General features: G+C 47.2%; 1 protein-coding gene across 4 annotated transcripts in view; it reads left to right on the top strand.

Moving 5' to 3' along the window:
- Positions 1-6,585: 6,585 nt before the first annotated feature.
- Positions 6,586-26,479, top strand: part of Cd6 (CD6 molecule) — a 40,232-nt gene continuing 20,338 nt past the window's right edge. For all 4 annotated transcript variants that reach the window (XM_038332320.1, XM_038332313.1, XM_038332307.1 and 1 more), the window contains exon 1: positions 6,586-6,768. In XM_038332320.1, coding sequence (XP_038188248.1) covers positions 6,708-6,768 — 61 coding nt within the window. In that variant the 5' untranslated portion in view covers positions 6,586-6,707. The remainder of the gene's footprint in view (positions 6,769-26,479) is intronic.

Here is a 26,479-nt window from a genome sequence, read left to right as displayed (position 1 = left end):
TCTAAGCCAGTAGTTTCAAGTTGTCAAATGGCTTGGGTTACCATCTTTTATTAACTTTGGATATGTTGTATAATAGATTAAGCATTGGGTAATTAGTTATCTTAGTAAATTTCTAAGATATTTGTCCAGCATTAATAAAATATAAATTTTAAAGTGTTTCAGAGCAATATAAACTTATATGTTAAAGTTATTTCTTTAAAATATCTAGTCCTGGTTTTTTTTATTTATTTAAAGAGGGAGAAACAGGGCACAAGCTCAATCGACATAAGGAAAAACCAAGCTCCAAACGTGCAAACAATCCAAAGCTCTATGTCTGGGATTTAGTCACAGTCTTTTGGGTTCTCTCAAGGGACTTGAGAGCACCTCTTTGCCCCATCGGCAGCAGCATATACATAGCCTGCCTTCTAGATCTCAGCCTGTTCCCCATGATCTCTTTACGCCTTTAAAACCCTTATCACCTGAGTGATGCTTAAATTACAGAGTTTAGCTGCCAGAGCCAGGTATAGTTTTGCATATAAAAGCATAGAGATGCAACCTTAATATCTTATTAAATAAGCACTGTTTTAGATCCTATCTTTTTATGTCTGTCTTTTTATATTTGTCTTAAGACAGGACAGGAATTGCACAAAAATCTTATTCCAATTTTAGAGCCAGTTCTTTAACAGCATAAAACAATTTTTGACATTTGGATCCTTATTACATCAGATCCAATTACCAGAGCACCCAGAGATAAATTCTGAGCTTGGGCAGGAAGTAAGGGCTGCAGCCAGAACACATTGAACGTAGCTGACTCATACATTTAAAGACAAACATTTAGTGGCCATATTCATGCATTTAAACCAAACAAAACGTTTCTTACTTTCTCCAGCTGGTATTTTAGGCAGTGGGGCCCCGAGCCATCAGGACTGCAGTGCAGAGTACGGATACCTGAGACAGCGAGGGGCAGAGAAAGCTAGTAGAAACTACGGTTGAGTTCCTGAAACCCTGGAAACAAGAGAGAACAAGATCCAAAGGAGCCTGAGGTTCAGAGGAAGCTTGGCCCATGGTAGACATTAATTTACTGACAATTACCATAAAGAGACTGACAGTAGACAACAGGACAATTAAACAAAGTTGATGAGACATACGGAAGGAAGAACGCTGCACACAGGATCACCGTAATCCCAAACCAGTCCCGAAAGGCCCTGTAATCCCAAGTGACTCAAAGACCGGAAGAGGGGTCAAAGCATCCTCCATTTCCCCTCTGGCTCAAAGCTCAACACTGCATTCACCCGCTCTCTACTGAGCCTCCTGTTTGTCCAGACACCAGATACAGAAACCAGAGATAAACTTATCAACTGGCCAGAACCAGTAGAATAAAGTTGCCAGTAGCTGAGGTGTCTTTCCAGAATTGTGCACAAAATGTTGGGTTCTGGAATTGCACAAATAACATGGGGCAGACCACTGAAGTCTGTCAACCAGAAGCAACTTGATTAAAAAACACCTCAGGGAACAAAATTTCTAACTAGTTACGGCCACAGAGAAGTATTTGGTTCTGTGACCCCAGTGAGGGGCTACAAGTGTCTTTTTATAGCCAAAGGTTATACAGTTCCATGAAATTTTCATAGTTACAGAACAAAAGAAGGTCACAAATCAAGGCATTTCCTACGTACATGGATGGTTGCGTTTCCCTCGAATTTCCCAGAGCTCACTCTGTTGTGGCTCCAAGGCTTCGATTATCAGAATCCACCCGAGGTTGTTCAGGGCTCTGTGGGGAGTGCTGGGTCCAGCAGCTGCACAATTCAAAAGATCAGCGATGAGTAATAGGGGGGTCAGAGAGCCTTGGGATCCGGTGGGGGAGAGCACTGGCCCTAGGCTGTGCCGAAAGGGGACCTGCTCGCCTCTGGCTATTCTATGGAACTAGGAACTAGGTTTTAAGAAGAGGTGCCAGGTTTCACCTCTGACCACAGCCTTTCTCAGTCCTAAGGATCCCTGAGCCCTCTGCAGGAGCTCATGAAGTCAAAATTATGTTCATAGCCATGTTAGACCATGGGTTGCTTTTCTTTTTCCACTGGCATAGTTGGCCTGGATCAAAAGCAATGGTGGTTGAAGCTGCCATGGGCCTGGCAATCTCAAAAACTCCCTGTAGCCACTGGATTACACTACACAGAGGGAGCAAACATGAGTGACAACTGGTTTTATGTAATGTCTGCAGGGAAATTGTTAGCACTGTTCATAGTATGAACTCAATCCAGGGCCGGGAGAGATGCCTCAGTGGGTAAAATGCTCTCAATGCAAACATGAGAACCTGAGTTTAAATCTTCAGAAACCACATAAAAAGTGGGTATAGTGCTATGTCCCTTAATCCCAGAGCTAGGGAAGTGGAGACAGGATCCCCAGGACTTGCTGCCAGCAAGGTGAGCAGAATTGTGATCTCTAGCCAGGGTTTAGTGAGAGACCCTGTCTAGAAAAGTAAGGTGGCGAGTGACTGAGGAAGACAACCGAGGTTGACCTCCATTTTTTTAAACACACACACACACACACACACACACACGGCGGGAACGGGCAGGCATATTCAACTACACACACATACACATCACACACACAAAATAACCACAGGCCATGGTCACACATCTTTTTAGGACTACATGTAACGGAATGGAAAGAAGGTTGTCCTAGGTGGGGTTACTATGATGAAACACTATGAACAAAAGCAACTTGGGGTGTAAAGGGCCTATTTGGCTCACATATTCTGAATCGCAGTCCAGTGAGGGAAGCTACTCAAATCATGCAGGAACCTGGAGACGGGAGCTGATAAGGAGGCTGTGGAGGGGAGCTGCTTACTGGCTTGTTTCTCATGGCTTACTCAGTCTGTTTCCTTATGGTACCCAGTACCATCAGCCCAGGGATGGCACCACCCATAAATGACTTGAGTTTTCCCACTTCACTAATTAAGAAAATTCCCTACAGGCCTGCCTGCAGCCCCATCTTATGAAGTTTTCCTTCCTTTAGATGACTGCAACTTCTATCAAGTTGACAAAAGGAGCCAGCGCAAAGGTACGGAGCATTTCAGAGTGCATTCCAAGTTTTTTGTATCTGTTGAGGTTTGCTTTGTTACCTAGTGTGTATGTTGTCAATTTTAGAAAAGGTTCCATGAGGTGCTGGGAAGAAAGCATATTCTTTTGTGTTTGGGTGGAATATTCTATAGATGTCTGTTAAGTCCATTTGAATCATAATATCTGTTAGTTTCCTTATTTCTCTGTTAAGTTTCTGTCTGGCAGACCTGTCCAGTGGTGAGAATGGGGTGTCGAAGTCTCCGTCTATAAGTGTGTGGGGTTTAATGTGTGATTTAAGCTTTAGTAGTGTTTCTTTTACAAATGTGGGTGCCCTTTTATTTGGGGCATAAATGTTCAGAATTGAGATCTCCTCTTGATGACAAATATGAAATGTCCTTCTTTATCTCTCTTGCTTGATTTTAGTTTGAAGTCTATTTTGTTAGATATTAGGATAGGTACACCAGCTTGTTTCTTAGGTCCATTTGCTTGGAAATTCTTTTTCCAATCTTTTACTCTGAGATAAAGTCTGTCTTTGAGGTTGAGATGTGTTTCTTGTATACAGCAGAAGGATGGATTCTGTTTTCATATACAATCTGTTAGCCTGTGTCTTTTTTTAGGAAAATTGAGTCCATTTATATTAAGGGATATTAATGACCAGTGATTGCTAGTTCCTGTTATTTTTGTTGTTGGCGGGGACATTGTGTTTGTTTCCCTTCTTTGGGATTTGCTGCTGTGAGATCATATATAGCGTGTGTTTTGTGGGTATAGCTAACTTCTTTGAGTTGGAGTTTTCCTTCTAGCACTTTTTGTAGGGCTGGATTTGTGGATAGGTATTGGTTAAATCTGGTTCTATCATGGAATATTGTATTTTTTCCATCTATGGTGATTGAAAGCTTTCATGAGTGAGTCATGATGATTTTGAATTCTACATTTCCCAGTTCTCTCTTGTCTAAGCATGTGTGTGTGTGTGTGTGTGTGTGTGTGTGTGTTTGCATTTACTTATTTATTGTGGGAATGGACTGAGCACATGCGTGGAGGTAGACGAGGCGGGGGAGGGGGGCAACCACGACTTTCAGAATGGTAACATCCAACCTTCCCTGCTGCATACAGAAGTGGGTTGCTTCTGTGGGCTTCCTTTTCCTTCTGCTTAGAAACTCTTCTCTCTCTCATCTGGCCAAGGTCAGTGGAGAGATAGTGGAAGGCGCCTGGATTCCTCAACCACAGAGAGCCACTCTTGTTTCCCTTGCAAATTGAGATCCAAAAGTCTTGGTTCCAATAGTTATAAATAAACATGACGCCATTGGTCTGAGCACCCAACTGGACATATTTTTTGGCTTCCTGCTCTGATCTTAAAGTCCCCAAAGCATGAGCAGTTTACAATGTATCGTGTCCTAGGAAGCCACAGTAACACCTCCTGTTGTCCTGCCTTGAGGTACCCAGTGCCCCCTGCTAGAAACACCTTTCCCCTGCCCTGTACCTACCTCTGCCGCTGAAAACCGCCCCTCCTTTCTATTTCAGTCTTTTCTTTTGTCTGCCCTGATTTCATTTGGATTTAGAGACAAATCCCTTTCCATTCTAGTTTTTGGATCCACTAATTTATTTTTAAAATTGTGTGTGTGTGTTTGTGTGTGCACGCACGTGTCCGTGCACGCATAGCTGCCTGCCTGTGTTCATGAGTATGTGGAGGTCAGAGGTCAGAGGGAAACCTGCAGACGTCAGTTTTCTCCTACCACGTGATGGGGTCCCAGGGACTGAACTCGGTTCGTCAGACTTGACAGCAGGCTCCTTTACTCACTGAGCCGTCTCGCTCTTGCTGTGAATTGTATGCTTCCTGAAGGCAGGGAAGTCGTTTCATCTCTTCTCTTCCCGCGCAGCGACTCTGAGATAGCACACTCCCAAGACTCTGGCCTCCAGTGGAATAGAATCTGAAAACCAGACAAAGCTCCATTGTCCAGGGGCATCTTGTGCTGTCAGAGACTCTCCACTAGAGGGTGCCCTTAGCTGATGCCAGAATCAGTTCCCGCCCCTCTCTTCCTCTGGTCTGGGCGGGGTCTTACTATGGGAGGGGCCTGGTTCTCTAAGGCTTCCAAAGTGCCACAGCAAATGTTCCTTCAGATGGTAGGACACTCCTACTGGAGGGAGAAATCCTGTCCATCACACAAGTGAAGAAAACAAACTAGAATGGAGAGAGTGGAAAACCCGAAAATGTCATCGTATGGGGCAAGGTTGGAATTGGGAACCAGTGCCTTTCTAGATCCTAGGGTTCAGCTTAGAGACCAGAATAATCCATTCCTTCATTCTTTCAACAAAATTTATTTAACAGGTACTATGTGTTCCAAGGGGAGCACATTGGTGAGCTAACCACACACAGTCCCAGCTTCCTCGCGAGCATATTCTTCATCTCCCAGGCAACCTGGTCCTCTCCACTCCGGCTCTTTCTTCTCTGAATCTTTTCCTTACCCAGCAGCCTCTCCCCATGACCATCTGCTGAAAACTTGCTCACCCTCTCATCCACCTCTCGGGACATGAACAGCCAGTCCTCAAAGGTGGGGTTCAGATTCCGAATCACCTCTGTGCAACTCCCATCTGGGATGGGCTTGGGTCCTTGCCTCTCAAAACTGCATCCCAGGACCGGGGAGATGACTCAGTAGTGTGCCATGGAAGCAGGAGAACCAGAGCTCAGATCTTCAGGACCCATGTCAGGACAGCCTCCTGTAAGCCCAGAACCTGGGAGTCAGACATGGGGACCTCCAGGAGAAACTGGCTAGAGAGACCAATGGAATTGCGAGCTCTGTGTTCAGTGAGAGACCCAACCTCAAAAAATAAAATGGAAAACAACTGAAGAAGATTCCCAGCATCAGCTTCAGCTCCCCTGCCCGCCACGAGACACATCACACACACACACACACACACACACACACACGCTCGCAATGTACACACATGCATGTGCACACACACAATGCACACACACTCACAATGCACATACATACACACTTGCAGTGCACACACACATGCACACACACGCACACACGCATGTGCACATACACACACACACGCATGTGCACATACACACACACACGCAAGTGAAAAGTGCCTTAAGATGCTATCCTTCTGCCTCTTCATCACTACACCCCCAAGGAAAACACAAACCTTGGAACTTAACCCCATGAGAGCTGGATTCTGTGGGCGGGGCAGCAGGGGGCCGTGAATTCACTCTGCTACTAGCAATCTTTGCTGGACACCTCTGGAAGGAGCTGTCTCTCATCTCACGGGAACAAGGCACAGCCTCTTGGTCTTTCTTGGAAGACCGCTGGGGATGTGCACATTGGACATGTAATTGGGACTCTTAGGGGTTCTCCTGGGTTGGTGGGCTTATGACAGGCAGCCTGGGCTCCCCCACCCCACCTCTTGTAACAACAGACCTGGCTTCCTGGCCACCAAAACCACAAGCAGAAAGTAGAGGTGTAAGATACTCGCAGCAGGCTAGGCATGTGTGTAGGAGAGAGAGAGAGAGAGAGAGAGAGAGAGAGAGAGAGAGAGAGAGAGAGAGACACAAAGGAGAACAAGAACAGAAAGAGCAACGCAGGTGAGAGAGGCCACCAGGCACGGCTGCCTCCCCGCACCAGGATGGCATTTCCTACAGGCAGGCATGTGTAGCAGCAACAGCTGGAGATGGCACCAGACATGTGGCTCTTCGTTGGGATCGCTGGACTGCTGACAGCGGCTCTCTCAGGTAGATCTCTCTCTCTGTCACCTCCTGCCACTTATGCTAGAGGACCTGGGTACTGTGAGCTTGACCTCTTGCTACCTGCTTCCTTGTGGCCACCTTTGCAGAGCCTTTAAGTTAAGACCATCCTGGTGTGACAACACCTTGGGGCTTGAGATGACACGGGGACCCCTTAAGGGACCAGAATGGGCCGGATGGTGCTCTCATCCTAAAAGGCCTCCTGGGAGTGAGATGAATGAGCTTTGTGCCTGACTAGGGTCCTAGGCCTGGGGAGGGGAGCACACCACCACCCACCTGCAGGCTCAGGAAGTCCCCCATACGCCTTCTTACCATCTCACAGGAAGGAAGGAACCTTTGAGAAACAGGACCAACCGACAACAGTTAAGCCCCATGTTAAGCCCCAGGGTAGGGCTCTCCAGGACCGGAGGCAGAACCCAGGAACACCCAGGGGACCCCTAGACTGTCATTCTTGGTGACTTCAGTTCATCCTCTTGGATTAATTTGAGACACAAGTGATCAGGAAGGCTCTTGAGGTCCCAAGTTACCCTCCGAGTGCTGAGGTATTCTGGCCTCCTGGGCCAGGATTCGGGGGCAAAGGCATGGGATCACCAGACACTCGTGAGGTAGAGTAGAGGACAGAGGCCGAGTTACTGGAACAGGCAACAGCCCAGAGACTTGGGAGTTCCTGCACATGCTGGGACTTACATCTAGGGGAGGAAGATGGTACAGAAACAGACTTAGGGCCTAAGGAGTTAGGTCTGCCCTACAGCAGGGGAGCCCGGGCAGAGCGACAGGGATAGCTGTCTGGCTTCAGAGGTTGTGAGCACCCAGGAATATCCAAAGAATTGTCTCTTCTCTGTCTGGATCTGCGGCCATGTCCTCGAAGCTTCCTGGTGCCAGATTGGCTTAGGAAAAAGTCATTTTACTCTGGAAGAGGGACTTTTACATCTTGCACAGGAGGGGCCTGGGTCTGGCTATCCTTTCTTGACCAGCCATTCCCAAAGCACTTACTCTTGGGGCTCAGCTGCCCTCTGCCCAGGCTGACTGCAGCTGGTGAGAGGTCTCCTGCCTCTTCCTGTCCGTCAGTGCCACCATCCCTGCCCTTCCTAAGAGGCCCGGTACAGGCTCAGGATTAAGTCCTAAAGCGAAAGGACTGCTAATAGCCCAGACTGGGGCTTCAAACAAACCAACCCCTTCTCTTCCCACTGCCTCCCAGTAGGAGTGAGGGCTGGGGCTGAGCCAGGAGGATACAGGAGCCCTTTGTGCTGAGGCTCATAGGTGGCTGGTCCTAGGTCTAAGAAGAAGGGTCAGGGTGATGCCCATGGGAAGGCAAGACCTTGGCAGCAGGCCAGTCCAGAGAGCCTCCCTCGGTGTGTGCTGCACCTGCCTCCTGCACGGAATCAGTACCCCCGGCTCCCTCCTGTACTCCCCCCCGTCCCTGTGTTAATGTCCTCCCCCCCCGGCTCCCTCCTGTCCCCGTGCTGATGTCAGTTGACTTGCTTATTGTTACCAATACAACTTTAGTTTAAAAAAACAACAACAAAGCAAAACACTCAAAACGCTTTGTTATGTTGTAAGTGGAAAACCCTTATTATTCGCTAGTAATTAAAGGGAAATTAAAAATAAATGGGGCAAAAACCAATCTGTGGCACTTGAAATGAGGCCAACCAAGCTCCTGGCGCCTAAGGCCTAGACCCACCTTCCTTCTTAGTTAAAGGGGTGGTGAGGGAGGGGGTAATGACAAACTGGTTAAAAAGTGGTTATTTTCTTCTGAACTTGTCCAGCACTCTGAGCAGGGATAGTCCCCTCTTTGGGCAATGTTCGTTCATCAGTCACTGGTGGTCTATGTCCCACTGAGAAATGTCCTGAGAGGATGAACTTTGCAAGTGTAAGGAAAACGGCACCCCTAAGGTGTCCCCATGTCTCTCTCTGCTGATGTTAGGGAGGCTGCACTCAGGGCTTGAATGCTCCTTCCCCTCTGCCTGACTTGGTAGGCCCTGCTGACTGGGTGTGGAAATGCTTCCAGGGGTGGTGGATCTGTGTGGACCACGTGTGCCTGGGGAAAGGACATTAAGAGAAAAGAGAAAAGAGGTAGAAAATGATGAGCAGCAAGAATAAAGAATAAAGGGAAGAGAAGGGTGAAGCCTGGTGAGGTCCAGGCCTGGTGAGGGGTCCAAGCCTTGCTTGGTTCTATTCTGAGGGCCAGGGGCTGGCAGTTGTAGGTGCTGGCTTTCCTAAGAGCTGCAGGACTCCTCTCTTCTGCTCCTCACTTAGGCCTGGTGCCTAACTCCCTACTCAGTCCCACACAGCTTTCTCTGCCTAGCTGGCCCCTGCTAAGGTTTGGATGTTACTGGGTGACCACAGATTAGAGAGACAGACCCTCTGGTTCACGATGATGTTCCCCTGTTACCCGGGCCCAGTTCTGTGCCTCAGGGTCCTGGTCACACAAGGGAAGGAGACTGAGGTAGTGAAGTAGAAGTCCTGACGGCAGGGAAGACAGGGTTATAAAACCGGTTTTCATCCATTGTTGCTTCTGACTCCCCGAGGGCCTGAGCTCCCATCCTTCCCTGGTCCCCACTTTCCTGGTTAGTAGATAACGTCTTTTGTGTTCTGAAAAGGCAGTTTGTACTATTTTTAAAATATTAGAACTTTGGGCTGGAGATGCCACTCAGCGGTTGAGCGTTTGTCTAGTGTGTACAAGATGCCCACTTTGACACCCAGCGCCACACATACAGAAATGGTTTAATTTTTAAAAAGTAATCTATTTTTCCTTATTTGCAAATATAAATTTTGTTTTATTTGTAAGCTTGATCATTTCAAGGGGCCTCTGAACTAATCAGGATGAAGAGAGCAACTTCTTTAAATAATAAATGCCCCTTACTAATTAATTCTAGCTAATTAATTCCCTCAGCTCTGTGCTTTCTAATATGGCAGCCACTGTTACCTCCATCTGAGATGTATCAGTGCAAATTACAGAACAAACTCTGAAAATGAGTTAATATATATATATATGGATTTATATTTATATAGTGTTATTACATTAATGCATGACACACATGGAGGTCAGAAAACAGCTTTTAGGAATTGACTTTCTCCTTCTACTATGTGGGTCTTGGGAACGGACCTCAGGTTGTAGGCTTGGCTGTGAGCACCTTTGCATATTGAACCAACTTACCAGCCCATCTTTGATATTCTAAACTGAATTTAGGAATTGAGGGGTTCAAATATTCACGCACATCCCTCACTGACCTCCAGTCCTTGCAGGTTCTAGGCAAGTGTCCTATGTGCGCTAAACTCTCAGACCGTGAATCCCTTCCCCTTCACAGCAGGGAACAAACTCTTCCCAAGGAAGGGTGTTTTTAGACCTAAGACTCTGACACGAGCAAAGCGACCGCGAGATTCTCCTAAATATTCTAATGAGGTTGGCAGATATTATTGAATTCTCTTGAATTTCTACATTAAACTGAACTGAAAGCAGCTGCTCCATCATGTGCACAAGTTCTGAGGACCATGTCCTCAAATATCACAAACACGGGATTTTTACGTACCAATGCACAGAATTTGGCTCAGTTTTCACTTTGTGCTCCTCTAGAAACACTAGAAGGTTCTACTTATTTAATCGGGTATGCTATGTAAGGTCTAGCCTGATTGGAAGGGTGTGCTGGAGGTTGGGGCTTTCTCAAGCAGGGAGAGTCTGTCATGTTGGTGGATTCAGTTGAGGTCGGCTCTTTCGTCATTTTACAAAAATAGAAGGTATGATTCCTGTGGTGCTGCAAATGGTCACGCTGTGTCTTTCTGTTCTTCAACTGGGCAGTCCTTCGACCCACAGTTTCTGGGTACATGGATCACAAACCTAATCTTCTATGTCTGCGTCCTCACCTGGGTGACTAAAATCCGTCACACGTCCACTCTTTCATTCCATCCCATGCCCCATCTTCCTGCCTGCGTTACAGCTCACAGATGTATCAGTGACACGGGCCAGACTTCTGCACCATCTGGCCTCTCATGCTGTCTGGCCACAGGTGACAACTGATAAGGGACAAGTGGCCGTCCCACAGGGTAGTGCTGGCACATTTAGTTAGCTGTAGATGGTTTCAGAGTGATCTGAGAGGCCCGAGACACATTGCCGATAGCTCCCATGCTCATTCTGGGTTTGCCAAGGCCTTCTTTGCTGCCCACACCAGCCTCATTTCCTTACAAGAAAGTTCATGAGAGAGCCAGGCCCTGGCTGCTGGATTCTGAGGCTAAAAAAAACCCCAAGTTTTCCCCTGAGACAAAAAGAATAAGTAGCTGTTGATGGGGGTCAGCAAGATGGTTCAGCCAAATCTGGTGGCGAGAATTAGAGCCCTGGGAACCACATGGTGGAAGGAGAGAACAGATTCACGCTTGTTCTCTGACCTCCATGTATGTACTGTGACACACCCATATACATAGGAGAGAGAGAGAGAGGAGAGAGAGAGAGACAGACAGAGACAGAGACAGAGACAGAGACAGAGACAGAGAGAGGGAAAGAAAGAGAGGGGGGAGAGAGAAAGAAAGAAAGAGAGAGAGAGAGAGAGAAAGAAAGAAAGAAAGAAAGAAAGAAAGAGAGAGAGAAGAAGAGAGCTAGAGAGAGGAAGAAAGAGAGAGAGAGAGAGAGAGAGAAAGAGAGAGAGAGAGAAAGAAAGAAAGAAAGAAAGAAAGAAAGAAAGAAAGAAAGAAAAGGTGAGTTAGTGAGCAGCAAGTGAGTAACTCCAACTGATCAGGACAGGGCTGGCAGGTCTAACAGGAAAAGAAAAGACCAGGTCACCTTTCCCAAGCCTGGACCACAGACTGAAGCTACAAACTGCACTGCCTGTACCAGGTCCGACGCTTGCACTGAGGAGCCCTTGAAGGCTGTCGTTCCCAGGTTGCCAGTAGCCTACAGCTCTTCACCCCTTAACCCTTCTTAAAGGACGTTTTAAAGTGGAGTCGTGTTTATTCGCAGAAGAGAATCCACATGGCTCACAGGGGAAGCCGTTGGAAAGCACCTGAACGTGCCATCAGTAAAAAAAGAAATGTCGTGGAAAAAGAAAGATGTCACCAGACACTAGATGCCAGCCATCTGCTTTGCTACTCTCTTTCCTCCAAAGGAGGGTTGCAGGTGCCAGGGATGTTTACAACTAGTCCCTCAGGAGGCCCTGTCCTCCATGACAAGCTGCAAGATAAACAAATCGGTGATGATAGAGTTGAGGTGGCAGCCAACAAAGCCATTGTGCAAACTTTTGGGTGTGTACTTGCACTTTGGAAACAGTGATCAAAGAAAGGGCAGAGGGGTTGGGCCTATGCCCCTTTGACAAGACTCAGTCTGAGGAAGCTGTTCGGCTGCCTGGAACATTCTGGATATAAGAGACACATAACAGGCAGTCCCAGGGCACTCTGAGAAGCTCCTGAATTTCTTTGGTAAGCCTTAAAATAGGGTTGACACCCTAACTCATGCCCCATGACCCAACTCTGATTTGTGTATATATAGAGCCAGACAGTTCCTCAGCAGACAGCCATCAGCCTTGTTAAGAAGGCATCTTTGGCTGGCCTTGAACTCACAAATTAGATTAGGGTAACTGGCCAGCTAATTCCAGGGATCTGCCTGACTTTCTCCCCAACGCTGGGACTATAAACACATACCCCATGATCAGCTTACTTTGCATGAGGCCTGGGGATTGAAATCAGGTCCTTGTGCAGGCTGAGCTGTCCCCTCCCAATAGACTCTGGGAAATGGATTCCCTATGACCTGGGAAAGATGGGGAGTCTTTGAAGGGGTGAAGTGAGGCTGGATTTTGGGAACCAGCTCTTGACTTAACAAACTCTACAGGGTAATCTCTGGCAAGCTCCTTCTTTTCTCTGGTGCTGGTTTCCTCCCTGGAAAATGAACATATTGGACACTAAGGATGGATCTAAAAATCCTTGTCCTCTAAGTATAGCCCTGGAGATCACAGGCTGAGAGAACATAGATCCAGTAGACACTCAGCCTCAGGATGGACATAGTGTGTCACAACTCCAGCCAGGACCCATGGGGTCAGACAGGCTTGTTTCCAATCCCAGCTCTGTAAGACCCCAGGGTTGTTTGTAGGCCTGCAGGCAACAGAAAGCAATGCCTGGCATGCTCAGGTGGTCAAGCCAGCTTAGATAATACATCCAAAGTTCCTGAGCAAACTGAGGTGTTCATAATTGTTATATTAGAAACGTGTCACATGAGGCCAAAGGTGATTAACCCTGTACAAGTACAGAGGACTTAGTCATTAAGCTGGTACCATTGGCACAGTGAGCACACTTACCCAGAAGGCAATTCTCTTTTATAGATGCAGAAATGGAGGCTTAGCAAAATCTATAGCTAGTGAGTGCCAGAACCCGAGCAGCCCAGGGCCTTTTCTCCGTAAGTAAGAGGCCTGATTGGCATTCTATCAAGCTCTGAAGTTCCTTCCCCAAATGATACTGTCTCTTTGGCTTGCTTACCATTGAGCCCAGGGTCTGCCTGGAGGAGCTCTGTGGTCCCGTGGTTCCAGAAGGCCTTTGGCAGTACAGGAGACACAATGTGGCTGCTTTACTCAGCCATGGCTCCCCTTAAGAGAGTTTTCCTGGCAGTGAAGACAAACATCAGGACCAGGCAGAAAAGTGAAGCTCAGGAGGCACCAGGAGCCAAGGGGAAGCTTGCCTGGCAGGAAGTTCCATCTCAACATATTTATTCTGCATTGAACCTTGGGCTGTATTAAGATACAAGATACAAAAGTCATCTCATTATGAAAAAGGTGGGGAAATATACCAGCTCGGCCTTGCCTACTGTGGCCACAGATGCCAGCCACTGAACTATAGCTCCCACCCATTGCTAGCAACATCCATTTTTCGAAGTCTCGGCTTAGGTGTTTATCATATCCTAACCTCCCAATTCTGGGACAGCCACCCCTGTTTTAGAGGTAGGGAAAAACTGAGGCTCAGAAGATCATGTAATTTGTCTCAGTGGTGGCTAATGCTAAATTTAAGGAGGAAAAAAAATCTGGTACTAGGGAGATGGCTCTGTGGATAAGGTGTTTGCCTTGTAAGCATGGAGATTTGCATTTGACACCCAGAACCCATGTTAGAAAACAAAAGCCTGGCGTGGTGATATGCAGTTGTAATCCCAGTGCAGGGGAGGCAGTAGCGTGTGGATCCCTGGGGTTCGCTAGCCAGTCAACCCAGCTAGTGAGAAATGCTAACTGTGACACACTGAGAAAACGGTGAGCCGTCCTGGGATGCTGCGAGGGGGCGATGTGGCTGAGGCATGGGGCAGCAGAGGAGGAACAAAGCAAGGCCCAGGTTTCCTCCCGCCATTTTGTAGGTTCAGTAGCCCGACAGCCTCCTGCTTGAAACACCTGACAAACTCCAATAGTCAGAGAAGCTGATCCACTGTTGAGCAAGCTGTGGGACTGGGCCTGGCACTCCTGAGAGCTTGGGGACAGGGTCTTCACCATGGGGAAGCAACCTCTTGCTTTCCTCTGCGAGAGACCCAGCTCCTGGGTCTCCACGAGTCTTCATGATGGGGCGATAGTAGAAGATCTAGCCTCCACCTCTTCAGGCCACTCCAGGCTTCTGTCACAATCTTGGCCTAGCTGACGACTCCAGACAGTGCCGCCAGATGCCCAAAGGGCCTGTTTGGGACTGAAGGCATGCGTGGACTGTTCAGGAGTGGGGCCAGGCTGGAGAGAAGATTCAGAGCTCAGTTAGGAGTCACCTGTCACTGTCAGGGTCAAGGAGAAGTTGCTGTGTCTTCATAACTGGAGACAAAGCTGAGCAGAGGTCTGCCCCCATTACAGAAGAACAGAGTGATACCAAAGAGCCCTCAGGTCCTGACAGACCTGGTCACCAGCTCACCCCCATCAGGTGCTGCTTCCTCAATGGGGTTAGGAGGAAGGGTTTTCTCTGCAGACAATATGCTTTCCGCTAGCGTGTTTACCTCTTCCTGGAGGGGTGCCTGGGGCTGACTGGGGGTCAGGGCAGAGGTAACCATGCACTGTTGAGCTGCCAGAGACCTAGTTCCTACCCTGCTCATTGCTCTAGCCTTCTCTGTGTCCTTTCTGGACACTAGAATTAAGTTCCTTGGAGAAGTGTCTTCTGTCCAGATGAGACTCAGACACACAAAGACGTCTAAGCGGGACGAAACCCAGAGTGAACCGAGGAGGAAAGTGAACCCCAGAATGGGAAGGGAGGTGCCCAAGGTCAGGGCGAGAAGGCAGCTCTACAGGCTCCCAGTTCCCATCCCAGGCCTCTTCTCACATTACCCATGAGCCTGGCTCATGCTCAGCTCCCCATCCTCATGCCAGAATAGCTAGGGGATGCTCTGATCCAACTGGGTCTCACTTGAACACAGGTAACCCTCAGCTTCAACTTGCTGGCCAGCTGGGTGAAGAGAGGAGCTGTCTTGGGCAGCCCCTCTACCCTGCCCATCTACCAGCTGACTCAGCCCCTGAATTCTGGCTACTTTTTATCTTGTTTTTTTTTTTTTTAATTCTCTCTCCCTCCCTCCGTTCCTTCCTACCTTCCTTTCTTCCCTCTTCCTTACTCTCTTCTCTATCTTGTAAATCTTATCATAGCCATTTAATTTGAAACTTACTGAGAAGTTTCATGAACAACACAAAGACTTCCCATGAACACTTCACCCAGACTCCCAGCCATTAAGTGCCTCTCATTTGCTCTCAAAGTCAGTTTTCTGTTATCCGTTACCATTTTCCTAACAGTCTGAGAGCAGGTTGTGGACGTTCTGTCTCTTTCCCTCTAAATACTCTATGTTTTAGTTCTGTTTCTTAGCTTGTATTGCTATTTTGTTTTATTTTTTGAGACAGGGTCACAGAATCTTACTATGTTGCCCAGATTGGGCTCAAGTAATCCTCCTGCCTCAGTTTCCCAAGTAGCTAGATCTACATTCATGTACCATCATGGCCAGCACTAGGCTCTTTTTGTCTGTGAGGACTTCATACCTGTATACAATGAAATATGACCACATATCCCTCCTATCCTCCTCCAACTCCGTTCCCCCATACCTCTCCCTCCCAACTTAAAGCCCCCCTTTTATAGCCCATTAAGTCCAATTAGTGCTGCTCGTATGCGCACGGGTGTGGGGTCCTCCACTGATGCATGGGGAAGTTGCAGCAGCCACATCCTAGAAGAACAATTTGCTCTCTTGTAAAAGCCATCGGCTGCCAGCAAGGGCGAGGGCCTGGGGCACCTCTCCCGTCTGTACGGGCATTTTGGCTGGCTTCATCTTGAGTTTATGACTACATCTGCTGTGTCTATAGCTACTGCATATGTAACTGTGCACATAAACCGAATTAAGAACTGTGGCTGTGGCAACAGCTATGTCATGTTCAGAGACAGCGTTGCACAGCACCTTTTCCCATCCTCGAGTTCTTCCATGTTTTCTCCTTCCTCTTCCAAGATATCTCCTGACCCTTGACTACCGTGTGTGTGTGTGTGTGTGTGTGTGTGTGTGTGTGTGTGTAAAATGTTCCATTTAGGGTTGAACACTTTAGTTTTGGGGACGGGGGAGAAGGCATCCTCTTGCATAATGACAGTGCACTTTCCAAAAACCAGGAAATGACCACGAACACAACATTACTGCTCTCCAGACTTTACTCAAACGGTGTCGTCAGTCCAGTAATATCCAGAAGAAAATTCTGCTTCACGTTCTGTGTGAGGCTCTTGTGTCTATTCTCTCCCACCTAGATGATTTACCAGCTTTTTCTTTCTCTTTCATGACATTGTTCTTCTTGAAGCACACAGAACAGTTGTTTCGGGAAATGTTCCTTATCTGGTTGGTCTGGTGATTGCCCCTGATGGATTGAGTCATGACTTGTTGGGCAGGGATGTCATAATCGATGCAGCCCATGGGATGGACTGTCCCATGTTGTTGACCTAACTGATGACTTTTGGCTGGGTTTGTCTATTAGAACTGCCTCTTTCTGGAACTAAAGCATACTTTTGCAGTAGATTCTTTGAGAATGTATACATAAATATTCTGGGTTCCCCCTCAAACCTTTGCTCACTCATTGCAACATGGATGATCCTTGCCCGGATCAGTTACTATAATCATGGTTGCCGGTCTGGAATCTCAGAACATCATCATTCCTTCTGTATTTATCATTACTGGCTTGACTTTCTTAGCTGCCTCAGTGGGTGAGATCTCGGTGACTTGGTGCACGGGAGGCTGGTAGGAATGAAACCAGGGCTGGAATTTGCCCTTAGGGGAGCCTCCGGTGGCGGCCATCTCTGCCTCAGATGTTGGAGTTTGGCCCAGCAACCCTCTGCCACTGTGGGGAGTTCTCTTTTGGCTTGTTAGGACCTCAGTATTACATGTTGGATACTTTTTTAAGTCATAGAAGTTATGGGGAAGAGCTAAATAAATGCATTCGAAAAACTGTATTATTCCAGAAACTAATATGCACAGGAACGGAGGTAAGGCTGCATGTGAAAGCTCCAAGGACATCTGAACAGGGGCCTGGGTGACGCCCACATCTGTGGATGCTGACAGCAGGGAGGAAGTCATTCCAGGAAAAGGGAACAGCTGGGACCATGAAGCCTGATGTGAAAGGAGAGATCCCAGGAAGTGAGGGAGAGGAGATGGGGTCAGAGAGGCTAGCAAGGGTCACAGAGCCAGTGGTTTAGAATCGACCTGGGGGGGGGGAGTGGGAAATCAGGGTTTAACATATACAATACATTTATACATATGCACCAAAACACTGACAAAAAAGGGGTCAGTAAAGAGCCTGCCACCCAGCCTGAGCGGGCCCTATCCCACTTAGAAGGCGGTAGGAGTTAAAGGCTGGCAATGCTGTGCTGAGACTTTGGTCTTATTGCTGTGTGTGTGTGTGTGTGTGTGTGTGTGTGTGTGCGCGTGCGTGCGCGTGTGCGCGCACGTATGTGACTATGTTCACATGTGCATGCGTGCACTCAAACTATAGTCTATGTATAGAGATCAGAGAACAACTTGCAGGAGTCGGTTCTCTCCTCCTGCCATGTGGGTTCTGAGGATCCAGCTCAGGTTGTCCGGCTCAGCAGTAAGCACCCTTACCAGCTGAGCCATCTGGACTGCTTCAGATTTTTTGGAAGGATTGGACAATTAGAAAGGGTGTAATTTGATTATTATGCAATTCAGTGCCCTTTAATCTCTTATCTTAAACTGTCTTCTGAGCTAAGTCTGCTGTGGGAAAGTTTCACTAACTGGTGGGAGCAGTAGTGGGTAAAGGCAAATGGGGGGGGGAGGATGGAGAGGGGGCCGTGTTAGAGGGATAGAAGCAGTTTGCAGTCAGCGTTGGTAAATGAGGGTGCCCTCTAGCTCCTTCAGCCAGACTTCAGCTGGTCCAAAGAACCCTTTAATACAGAGAAATGCGGCTGTGGAAAGGATCCGGGTCTTACTGCCCAAGATGGCTACAGTAGCTGGCCTCTTCTGCCTACTCTCACCGCTCCCACCCAACTCTAGTGAACGTTCAGAAACAATGTAAACATTAGTCATCCTTATTGTAAAAAAGTTGTAACAACCACATTTAAAAAAGAACTGCAAAGAGAGCAGAAGTCTCACGTAGCCCCTTCACACAGCCCACTCGGTCCTTGAAGAAGGGACCTTTTCATTCCCAGAAGCATGGAGGACGTTTTGGCCCCTCAGCACAAAGGTGGGGGTGCAGAGAAGTAGGCCTGAGGCAGGTTTTCAGCAGCTTCTGCGGAGCAGCTGTTTGTACATGGAGTCTGGGGTCTTCAAGCTAAGCTCTAGCCCTTCTGCTGTGAATCTGAGAAAATCTCAGCCCTCTCAGGTAAAATGAGTGTAGCCAGTAGGTCAGCCCCTCAGCTCTGGGCTGTGACAGACCCTGTGGCTCCCTATAGGCTTCTGTAAATAATATTTAGTTACCAACATCTATGAGACTGTTTTAGCTCTAGCGATATCAACATAGCCATAAAACTCTGGCCTTAGAAGGACTTGCTGGCTTATAGGCTCTACAAGTATCCAGAAATAAAGGAGGTTATGTCCCTCCCTCTTGCTGGTTCCTCTCCTCCCTCCTCAAATTCTCTAGAATTTTAGGCTCCTCCCACAAAGCTGCTGTTGAATTTCTGTTTAGATATGAGTGTCAGGGTGGGTAATTTACTGACCTGGGGTTAAGTGGCACAGTCCCAAAGACTAGGTGGCACCAATAAGAGACATGTGTTTTCACACAGCACTGGAAATTTGAATTAAGACCAGGGTTACGATGTCAGCTGCTAGGGTTCTTGCAGAGGGCTGTGAGGTGACATCTGCCCCATCTCCTTGATTCTGCAGGTTTGTGTCCCATCTAGGGTGTTCCTTTGACTTGCAGAAACATCACTGAGGGTCTGGGATGTAGCTACATTGGTAGACTTCTTTCCTTGCATGCAACAAGTCTTAGGTTCAATACACAGTGCTGTGTAGACCAGGCATGGTGGTGGACACTGTGGTCCTAGCACTTGGGAAGTGGAGGTTGGGCGGCTAAGAGTTCAAGGCTAGCTTGGGCTATAGGAGACTCTGTCTCAGAAAACAAAACAAAAGGAAAAATACCACTCCAGTCTCTGACTTAACCCTAACATAGCCTTTTCCCTAGGCACTACATCTGAGTTGTTTTTATAAAGACATCAGTAATCTTAGACTAGGAACTGCCTCATGGACCTCATTTTCACTGGATGAACTATATAAACACTTTATTTTACTTATTTATTTGTTTATTTATTTATTTGGGTATTTTTCAAGACAGGGTTTCTCTGTGTAACACTTTGGTTATCCTGGAACTTCTTGTGGAGGTCAGGCTGGCCTCGAACTCACAGAGATCCACCTGCCTCTGCTTCATAGGTGCTGGGATTAAAGGTGTGCACCACTACTGTCCAGCTTAAACACTTTATTTTTAAATAAGGTCATATTCTAGGGTAACTGGAGTTAAGATTCCAGTATTTATTTTTAATGGTAAAAATATCACACACATGCACAAACCAAAAAAAATAAAAGAATAAGAATGGGTAATTATGGCATTTCTGTGTGTTAAAATAATATTTGCAAACTCCCCCTCCCCATGGTTTCTCTGTGTAACAGCCTTTGTTGTCCTTGAACTCACTCTGTAGACCAGGCTGGCCTCGAACTCATAGAGATCTACCTGCCTCTGCCTCCCAAGTGCTGGGATTAAAGGTGTGGGCCACCACACCTGGCTTGTTACATTCTTTTTATTAACTTCAAAATAACTTTCACTATGGCATTTGAAAATTTTTTTGCTCATTTTTACTTTGTGTGTAAGAATGTTTGTCTGGATGTGTGGATGTGGATGTGTGGGGTGCTCCTTGAGGCTGGGAGAGGGCACCAGGTTTTCCAGAACCGGAGCTACAGATGGGTCTGAGCTGCCGCGTGAGGGCTGGGAAGCAAACCCAAATACTTTTAAAGAACAGCAAGTTTTCTGAACCACGGAGCCATCTCTCTAGCCCCTCATTATGGCACTTACAAAATAGTTTGTTGTTTCTTGCTTCTCCCCCAGCCCCCCATGCCTCCATCGATAGCTTTCTCTCTTCTTGTAGTCACGTGATTGGCCTCACCCTTTCGATCCCTCGTTCCCCTCTAGTGGTCTCCTATCTAGTCTCATAGGGTCTTCATCTACCTCACAACTTTGCATTTACATACATTATTTATATACAAACATTAAAGGGCAGGCTCTATGTATGAGAGAAAGCGTGTGTGGTCTCGCTTGGACCTGGTCGCCTCACTGAATATAGTCTGTTCTAGTTCTCCCGCTTTTTCTGAAAATTTCATTATTTCAGTCTTCTTAGTAGATGAGTAACAGTTTCATCGTGTGTGTGCACTGGGTGTCCATTACCCACTCAATTCCATCGTGTGTGTGCACTGGGTGTCCATTACCCACTCAGCCGTGGGTGGGCAGCTAGGCTGCTTCTATTTCCTGAGAAGAATGTGCAAGAATGTGTCTATGTAATGGGAGAGAGTCTCTTGGGTGTGTTCCTGGGAGTATTGCGGTTCTATTTTGATTTATTTATTTTTTTAGGAACCTCCCTACTGATTTTCATAGTGCCTATGCTAGTTTATGCCCCACCAGCAGCGAGTAAGGGTGGCCCTTTCCACACTTGGCTTGGATTTTTAAAAGTCGGCACGATGGATGCACATATTGTCCATGATGCAATGTGTCGGAAGGAGGCAGGCAAGCCGCTGGAACCGCTTACATTCACACCTCACTCCTCAGAGATAAATAGAGATTGCAAATGGCTCCTTAGATCAGGTCTCACCATCAACAGTTATGGAAACAATTTCTAGAGCCTCAGATTTGCAGTATGGGTGTGTAAGATTGTCCCAGGATGGTTACTAAGGCAGACCCTGGGTGACTATGCTCTCTTTTACTGCCTGAGGGAGGTTAGGTTGACAAAACCTCCTGAGGGTCAAAAATAGAAAGCAAGGGATTTGAACCCATCTCAGTCTGCCTCCTTAGATCTTCTCAAGCTGTGGAGCTGACGTCTCTCTCCCAAGGACTCCAGAGTTCAAAAACTAAATCATAGTTGTGTGTGCTGTTCTACATCTTTAATTCCAGCCCTCCGGAGGTAGAGGCTGAAGGCTCTATAGGATGAGTTCCAGATAGCCAGAGCTACACAGAGAAACCCTGTCTAGAAAAACTGAAACCAAAACCAACCAGCCAAACAACCAACCAACAAAACCAAAACAAAACAACAAAATCTAAAGACTATACCAGAAGAGGAAGCTGGGGGTGAGCAGGCAGGTGACCATCAGCTGGGGCAGACCATCATCCTAAACAGTGGGTAGTGATGTTCAGAGCCTGGCATGGCTGCTTTTCAGACGTTCCCAAGTAGACCTTACACTTTGGCCTTGACAAACATTCCACCAAGTCACTCTCAGCCCTGTGTTGAAGACTTATGGACTTTGTATGACGGAGCCGTGTTGACCAATGACATTCAGAGGCCGGGAAGGCAGCACTGCACTCTCAGCACTAAAGCCGAGATTTGAATATTTTTGCCAGGAAGCCTATGGGTTCCCTGTTGCACCATCTCACTGATGAAGAAAGGAAGGTGTGTGTGTGTGTGGATGGGGTTGGGGGCAGTAGGAGTGGCAGGCTACTGTTCTACACAACGACATCTTACTCATTCGCCCTCTGAGAAGGTACCTGTTAGCTAGCATAGGCCGTTAGGCAGAGATCCGGACTTCTGTTCTATTACGTCCTCGTTCTTGAGAGCACCCGTCTTTAAGGTATCATTCTTTCTCATCTTTATTTCTCTCAAAGCACTTTGTTTCAAACGCCAAAACGTACTCTTTTTTTTTTTTTTTTTTTAACGATCACAGTCATCTGTGAACTCTGCCAGGACAGGCTGACACAGGCTAAGAAAAAGGAATCCATAGAAAAATGAGCAACCCACAGCCCCCAGTCGAAGAGTTTATTTTTTTTTTAAATATTTATTTATTTATTATGTATACAATATTCTGTCTGTGTGTATGCCTGCAGGCCAGAAGAGGGCACCAGACCCCATTACAGATGGTTGTGAGCCACCATGTGGTTGCTGGGAATTGAACTCAGGACCTTTGGAAGAGCAGGCAATGCTCTTAACCTCTGAGCCATCTCTCCAGCCCCCAGTCGAAGAGTTTAAAGACATAATAACTGGAAAGATTTGGAGCTGTCACAGAGGCATCCAAAACGTGGCTTACAGGGTGTTGTGTAGGAGAACCATATGGCCAGGTAGTTCAGAGTGCAGGCTCGGAGGCAGAGACGCCGGCATCTAATCCTGGACATGTTGCTTAGTAACTGTTATCTGGGCAAGGTTGTTACCTGCTGCTGAGCCTCAACTCTGTCATCTGTAACCTGAGATTCCGTGGGTCTCTAACATAGATGAATGAGCACACTGCTATACATATAAAGCAAGGGTTCGTGGTGGGCAGTCAGATCCACCTCCATTCCCTAGGCCTAGCTGGACCCTGAACCACCCCAACCGTTAAAAACGCATGGTCGTTGTGGGGCAGCAAGCTGTGGACCCGCTGGACCCTGAACCACCCCAACCGTTAAAAACGCATGGTCGTTGTGGGGCAGCAAGCTGTGGACCCTCAGTTCATCCCTAGCTCCTCTTTGAATCTGGCTTTACTCCTGACTTCACTGAAAGCCGGGTGGTGGAAGAGAAGAGGACGGCAGGATTATGGGGTCTATGGGCACAGGAGAGATGCCTGTGTTTCCTCCTGAGGAGAGATGACTTGTAGTGGCTTCTGGACACCCATCATCAAGGTAGCTTTCTCCCAGGAGAGTTCAGCTGTCTTAGAAACGTCTTGTCATCATCCCTGGCCCCCAACCCGGCCCCACAGCACCGAGACTCGTTTGCTCAGAAACTGCTGCCCCAGCATCCCCGGAAGGCCTCACTGTAGCCCCCAACCTCCAGTCAAGCCAGTGGGTGGGGACAGGCCCCAGAGGTGATACTCGGCCCAGCAGTTTCGACCTCTGCCCCTTCCAGCCTACAGAAGCCAGCTCAGCCTTCACACTGACAGCCAAGCTCTAGACAGCTCCTCAGTTGAACACACAGGTCCCATGCTATCTCCAGGCCTTTGCTCACAGCATCTCCTGCCCAACATTCATTTTCTATCTCTCTCATCTATGGAGGCCACCTGATATATTGGAAGGAGTGGGATCTGGAGAGCAAACTTGGGTCTAATTCTCATTCTGTTATCTCCAAGCCATGTGACCTGAGGCTGGTAACTTAATTTCCCTGAGCATCTTTGTCATTGAAATGGAATGGATTTTTTTTTTCTTTTGAGATTTATCTATGCGTGTTTTGCCTTCATGTATGTCTGTGCACCGTGTGTGCACTGCCCATGGAGGCCAAAAAAGTGCATCAGAGCCCCTGGAACTAGAACTACAGGTGGTTGCTAACTGCCACGAGGGTGCTGGGAATCAAACCTGGGTCCCCTGGAGGACCAGTCAGCTCTTTTCGGCAGTTGTCTCTCTAAGCCTGAGATGGATTTCCTAGCATTCCCTCATGTGATATAAGTATTTCAACTACTCAGCAGAAAGGACATTCTTGTACATGTGGATATGGTTCACCAGACCAGTAGGAATCTTCCTCATGAAGGGTCATTAGCCTGAAGGTCACTCACCTCTCCTCCAGCTTTCCTAACTTCAGCCAAGCATGGATGTGCACATGCATAGGAGGACCATACATGCAAGGCCTACACAGTAAAGTTTAAGGCCAGCCTGTTAAAAAAAAAAAACAAAACAAAACACCAAAAGAACAGTGGGCTGAGGATGTGGTTCCAAGCAGAGCCCTTACTTACCCAGCATATGCTAGACCCTGGCTGTAATTCTTAGAACCGAGAAAACAAAACCAAGATCTTCCTGGATTTGCTGGCTACTCTGCCTCGACAGAGCAGTCCTTGCGCTCCTGGCCCATCGTTCCTTTCTCTGCCAGCATCTATATCCTACAGAGAGAATTCTTGGGCCTTCAGGCTGGATGATGCCAGGTTCCCACACCTCCACTTCCTTACAGAAGAGTGGCTGGCCTGGGTTTGGCTCGGGAAGCACTGGTGGAGTGAAGTAGGCCACAAGGCTCTTCCATCCATAGCAAAGTCACCCTGTGAGTCACCCTGAGGTGACTGGGTGATAATTGAAGGAGTCCAGAATATTCCCAATCAGGCTCAGATCCTTGCTCTGCCTCTTAGGAACTCTACTGTTTCAGAAAGTTCCTTCATCTCTTAAATCCTATCTCTTTACCAATAAATTTATCTCTGAGCACCATTACAGAGAGTGAAAACCATGGTCCAAGAAAGGGCAAAAAGACATTTGGCACACATCACCGTGACTCGGGTGACTTCCGGCCCCTCCCACTTCCGGGACCTCCCACTTCCGGGACCTCCCACTTCCGGGACCTCCCACTTGTGCATTCATCAATTCTTTTTCTTTTTTCACTACAATCGCACATAGTAAATGTTACAGAATTTTGAAAGTACAGAAAATGCCAATAATGCTACCTTCAAAGGTAGTTCTTATTTATTTAGTATGCATGCCGTTAGCTTTCTTGCGGCAGTAAGAGGACAGTTTTTGAGAGTTCATTCTCTCTTTCCACCATGTGGCTGCTGGAGCTAAAACTCTGGTCGCCAAGCTTAGCAGCAAGTGCCTTACCCACTGAGCCATTTTGATGACCCTCAAAGATGGATCGTTACTACTCTATTACAGAATCTTCCAGAGTGTTTTGATAACTATCACAAACATACAAGGGTACTGTGAGTGTTTTAAACAAGCCAACGTCATCCTTATCCTTCAGGTTTAAGTTACGTTTTCTTTCGCTACAGTTGCCCAGATCTTATAAGGACATTATTAACTAGAATGAAAAAGCATACAGATATTATTAAAAGACTCCCTGTCTTTGCCACCCTCCACGACCAGCATGGTGTGTGCATCTTTTCTTCCATGCTTTGGTATTTTTATTACACAAAAATTCATCCATGCACAGAGGGCAGTATTAGTATATGAGCTGAATTGCATATAGATGCCATTCTCCCACCCAAGTACTAACCAGGTCTCACCCTGCTTAGCTTCTATGATCAGCCAAGATCAAGAGTGGATAGGGTATATATAATATGTATGACTTGCTATGGGACACATGGTCCTAAACCTCCAACCTGTGTTTTGAAGATGTGCCAACGAACTGCTTCATTCACAGGTTATTGGGTCAGCATACAACACACTATGCTTACAACTTGTAGGCTATTAGATTGCTTCTCACTTTCTTCTGCTAACAAGGAGCATCTTTTGCATACATCAGCATGAAAACACCCAGGATGTTTTTCCTAAGATACACACATGAAGGGATGGTTTCTAGCATCTTGAGTTTTATCAAGGAATCACCACCAGCCCTTTTCTACACTGTTGCTATTATAAATAAAAGGACATCCTGTATATTTAGGGTTTCCCCACCCACCAGACATATGTGCATACATGAATCTATTACATATGTTATATATTTGTACTGGTCGATTCAACAAGGCCTTCTTGGGCACTGACTAAGCCAGTTCCCAGAACGGGCTCTTCTTGTTATCTTGCATCAGCTCTGTGAGGTTTCTACACACGCGAGGAGGCAGTATGTGAAGAGATTTGCCTGAGATCACTCCATTGGAAGGAAAAATGAGTATTTGAAAATAAATATTATTGTTTTTTGAGACCAGGCCTCATGCACCCTAAGCTGGCCTCTAACTCACAATGCACTTAAGGATGATCTTGAACTTGTCAGCTTCCTCTCCACCCTGAGGTGTGTACCACCACATCTGTTTGTGTGATGGTGGCCCTGGAACCCAGGGTCTCATGAATGCTAGGCAATGACTCTCCTGACTGAACTACTGTCCAGGCAAAAGAAATGGCACAAGTGAATAACTGTGGTGCCTATTAGCATCCAAAGCATGTGCGGACCTCCAGGTTCCTCCAGCATTCCTATTACAGAGCCAGCTACAGAGCCCATATTCCTGCTACAGAGTCCATGCACCCTGGCTCCTACCCTAAACTTCTCCAGTTCATGGACTTCCCTTCCCCCAGCTTCTCACTCCTATATAACCCTGCCATATTGGCCTTGTGGTCTCTTGGCTCCTGGTCCTCTCTCTTGGCCCTTTCTCCTCTTTGCTCTCTCTTCCCTTCCTCTCTCATTCTCCTCCTCTCTCTCCTCTCATGGCCTGATTCAGTTTACTGGTCATGTTTAGTCTTCTGTTTTC

The sequence above is a fragment of the Arvicola amphibius genome, chromosome 1 (assembly GCF_903992535.2).
Source record: "Arvicola amphibius chromosome 1, mArvAmp1.2, whole genome shotgun sequence".
NCBI classification, from domain to species: domain Eukaryota; kingdom Metazoa; phylum Chordata; class Mammalia; order Rodentia; family Cricetidae; genus Arvicola; species Arvicola amphibius.
Note: the sequence above shows the minus strand (reverse complement) of the source record. Positions and strands in the feature narration are given on the sequence as shown.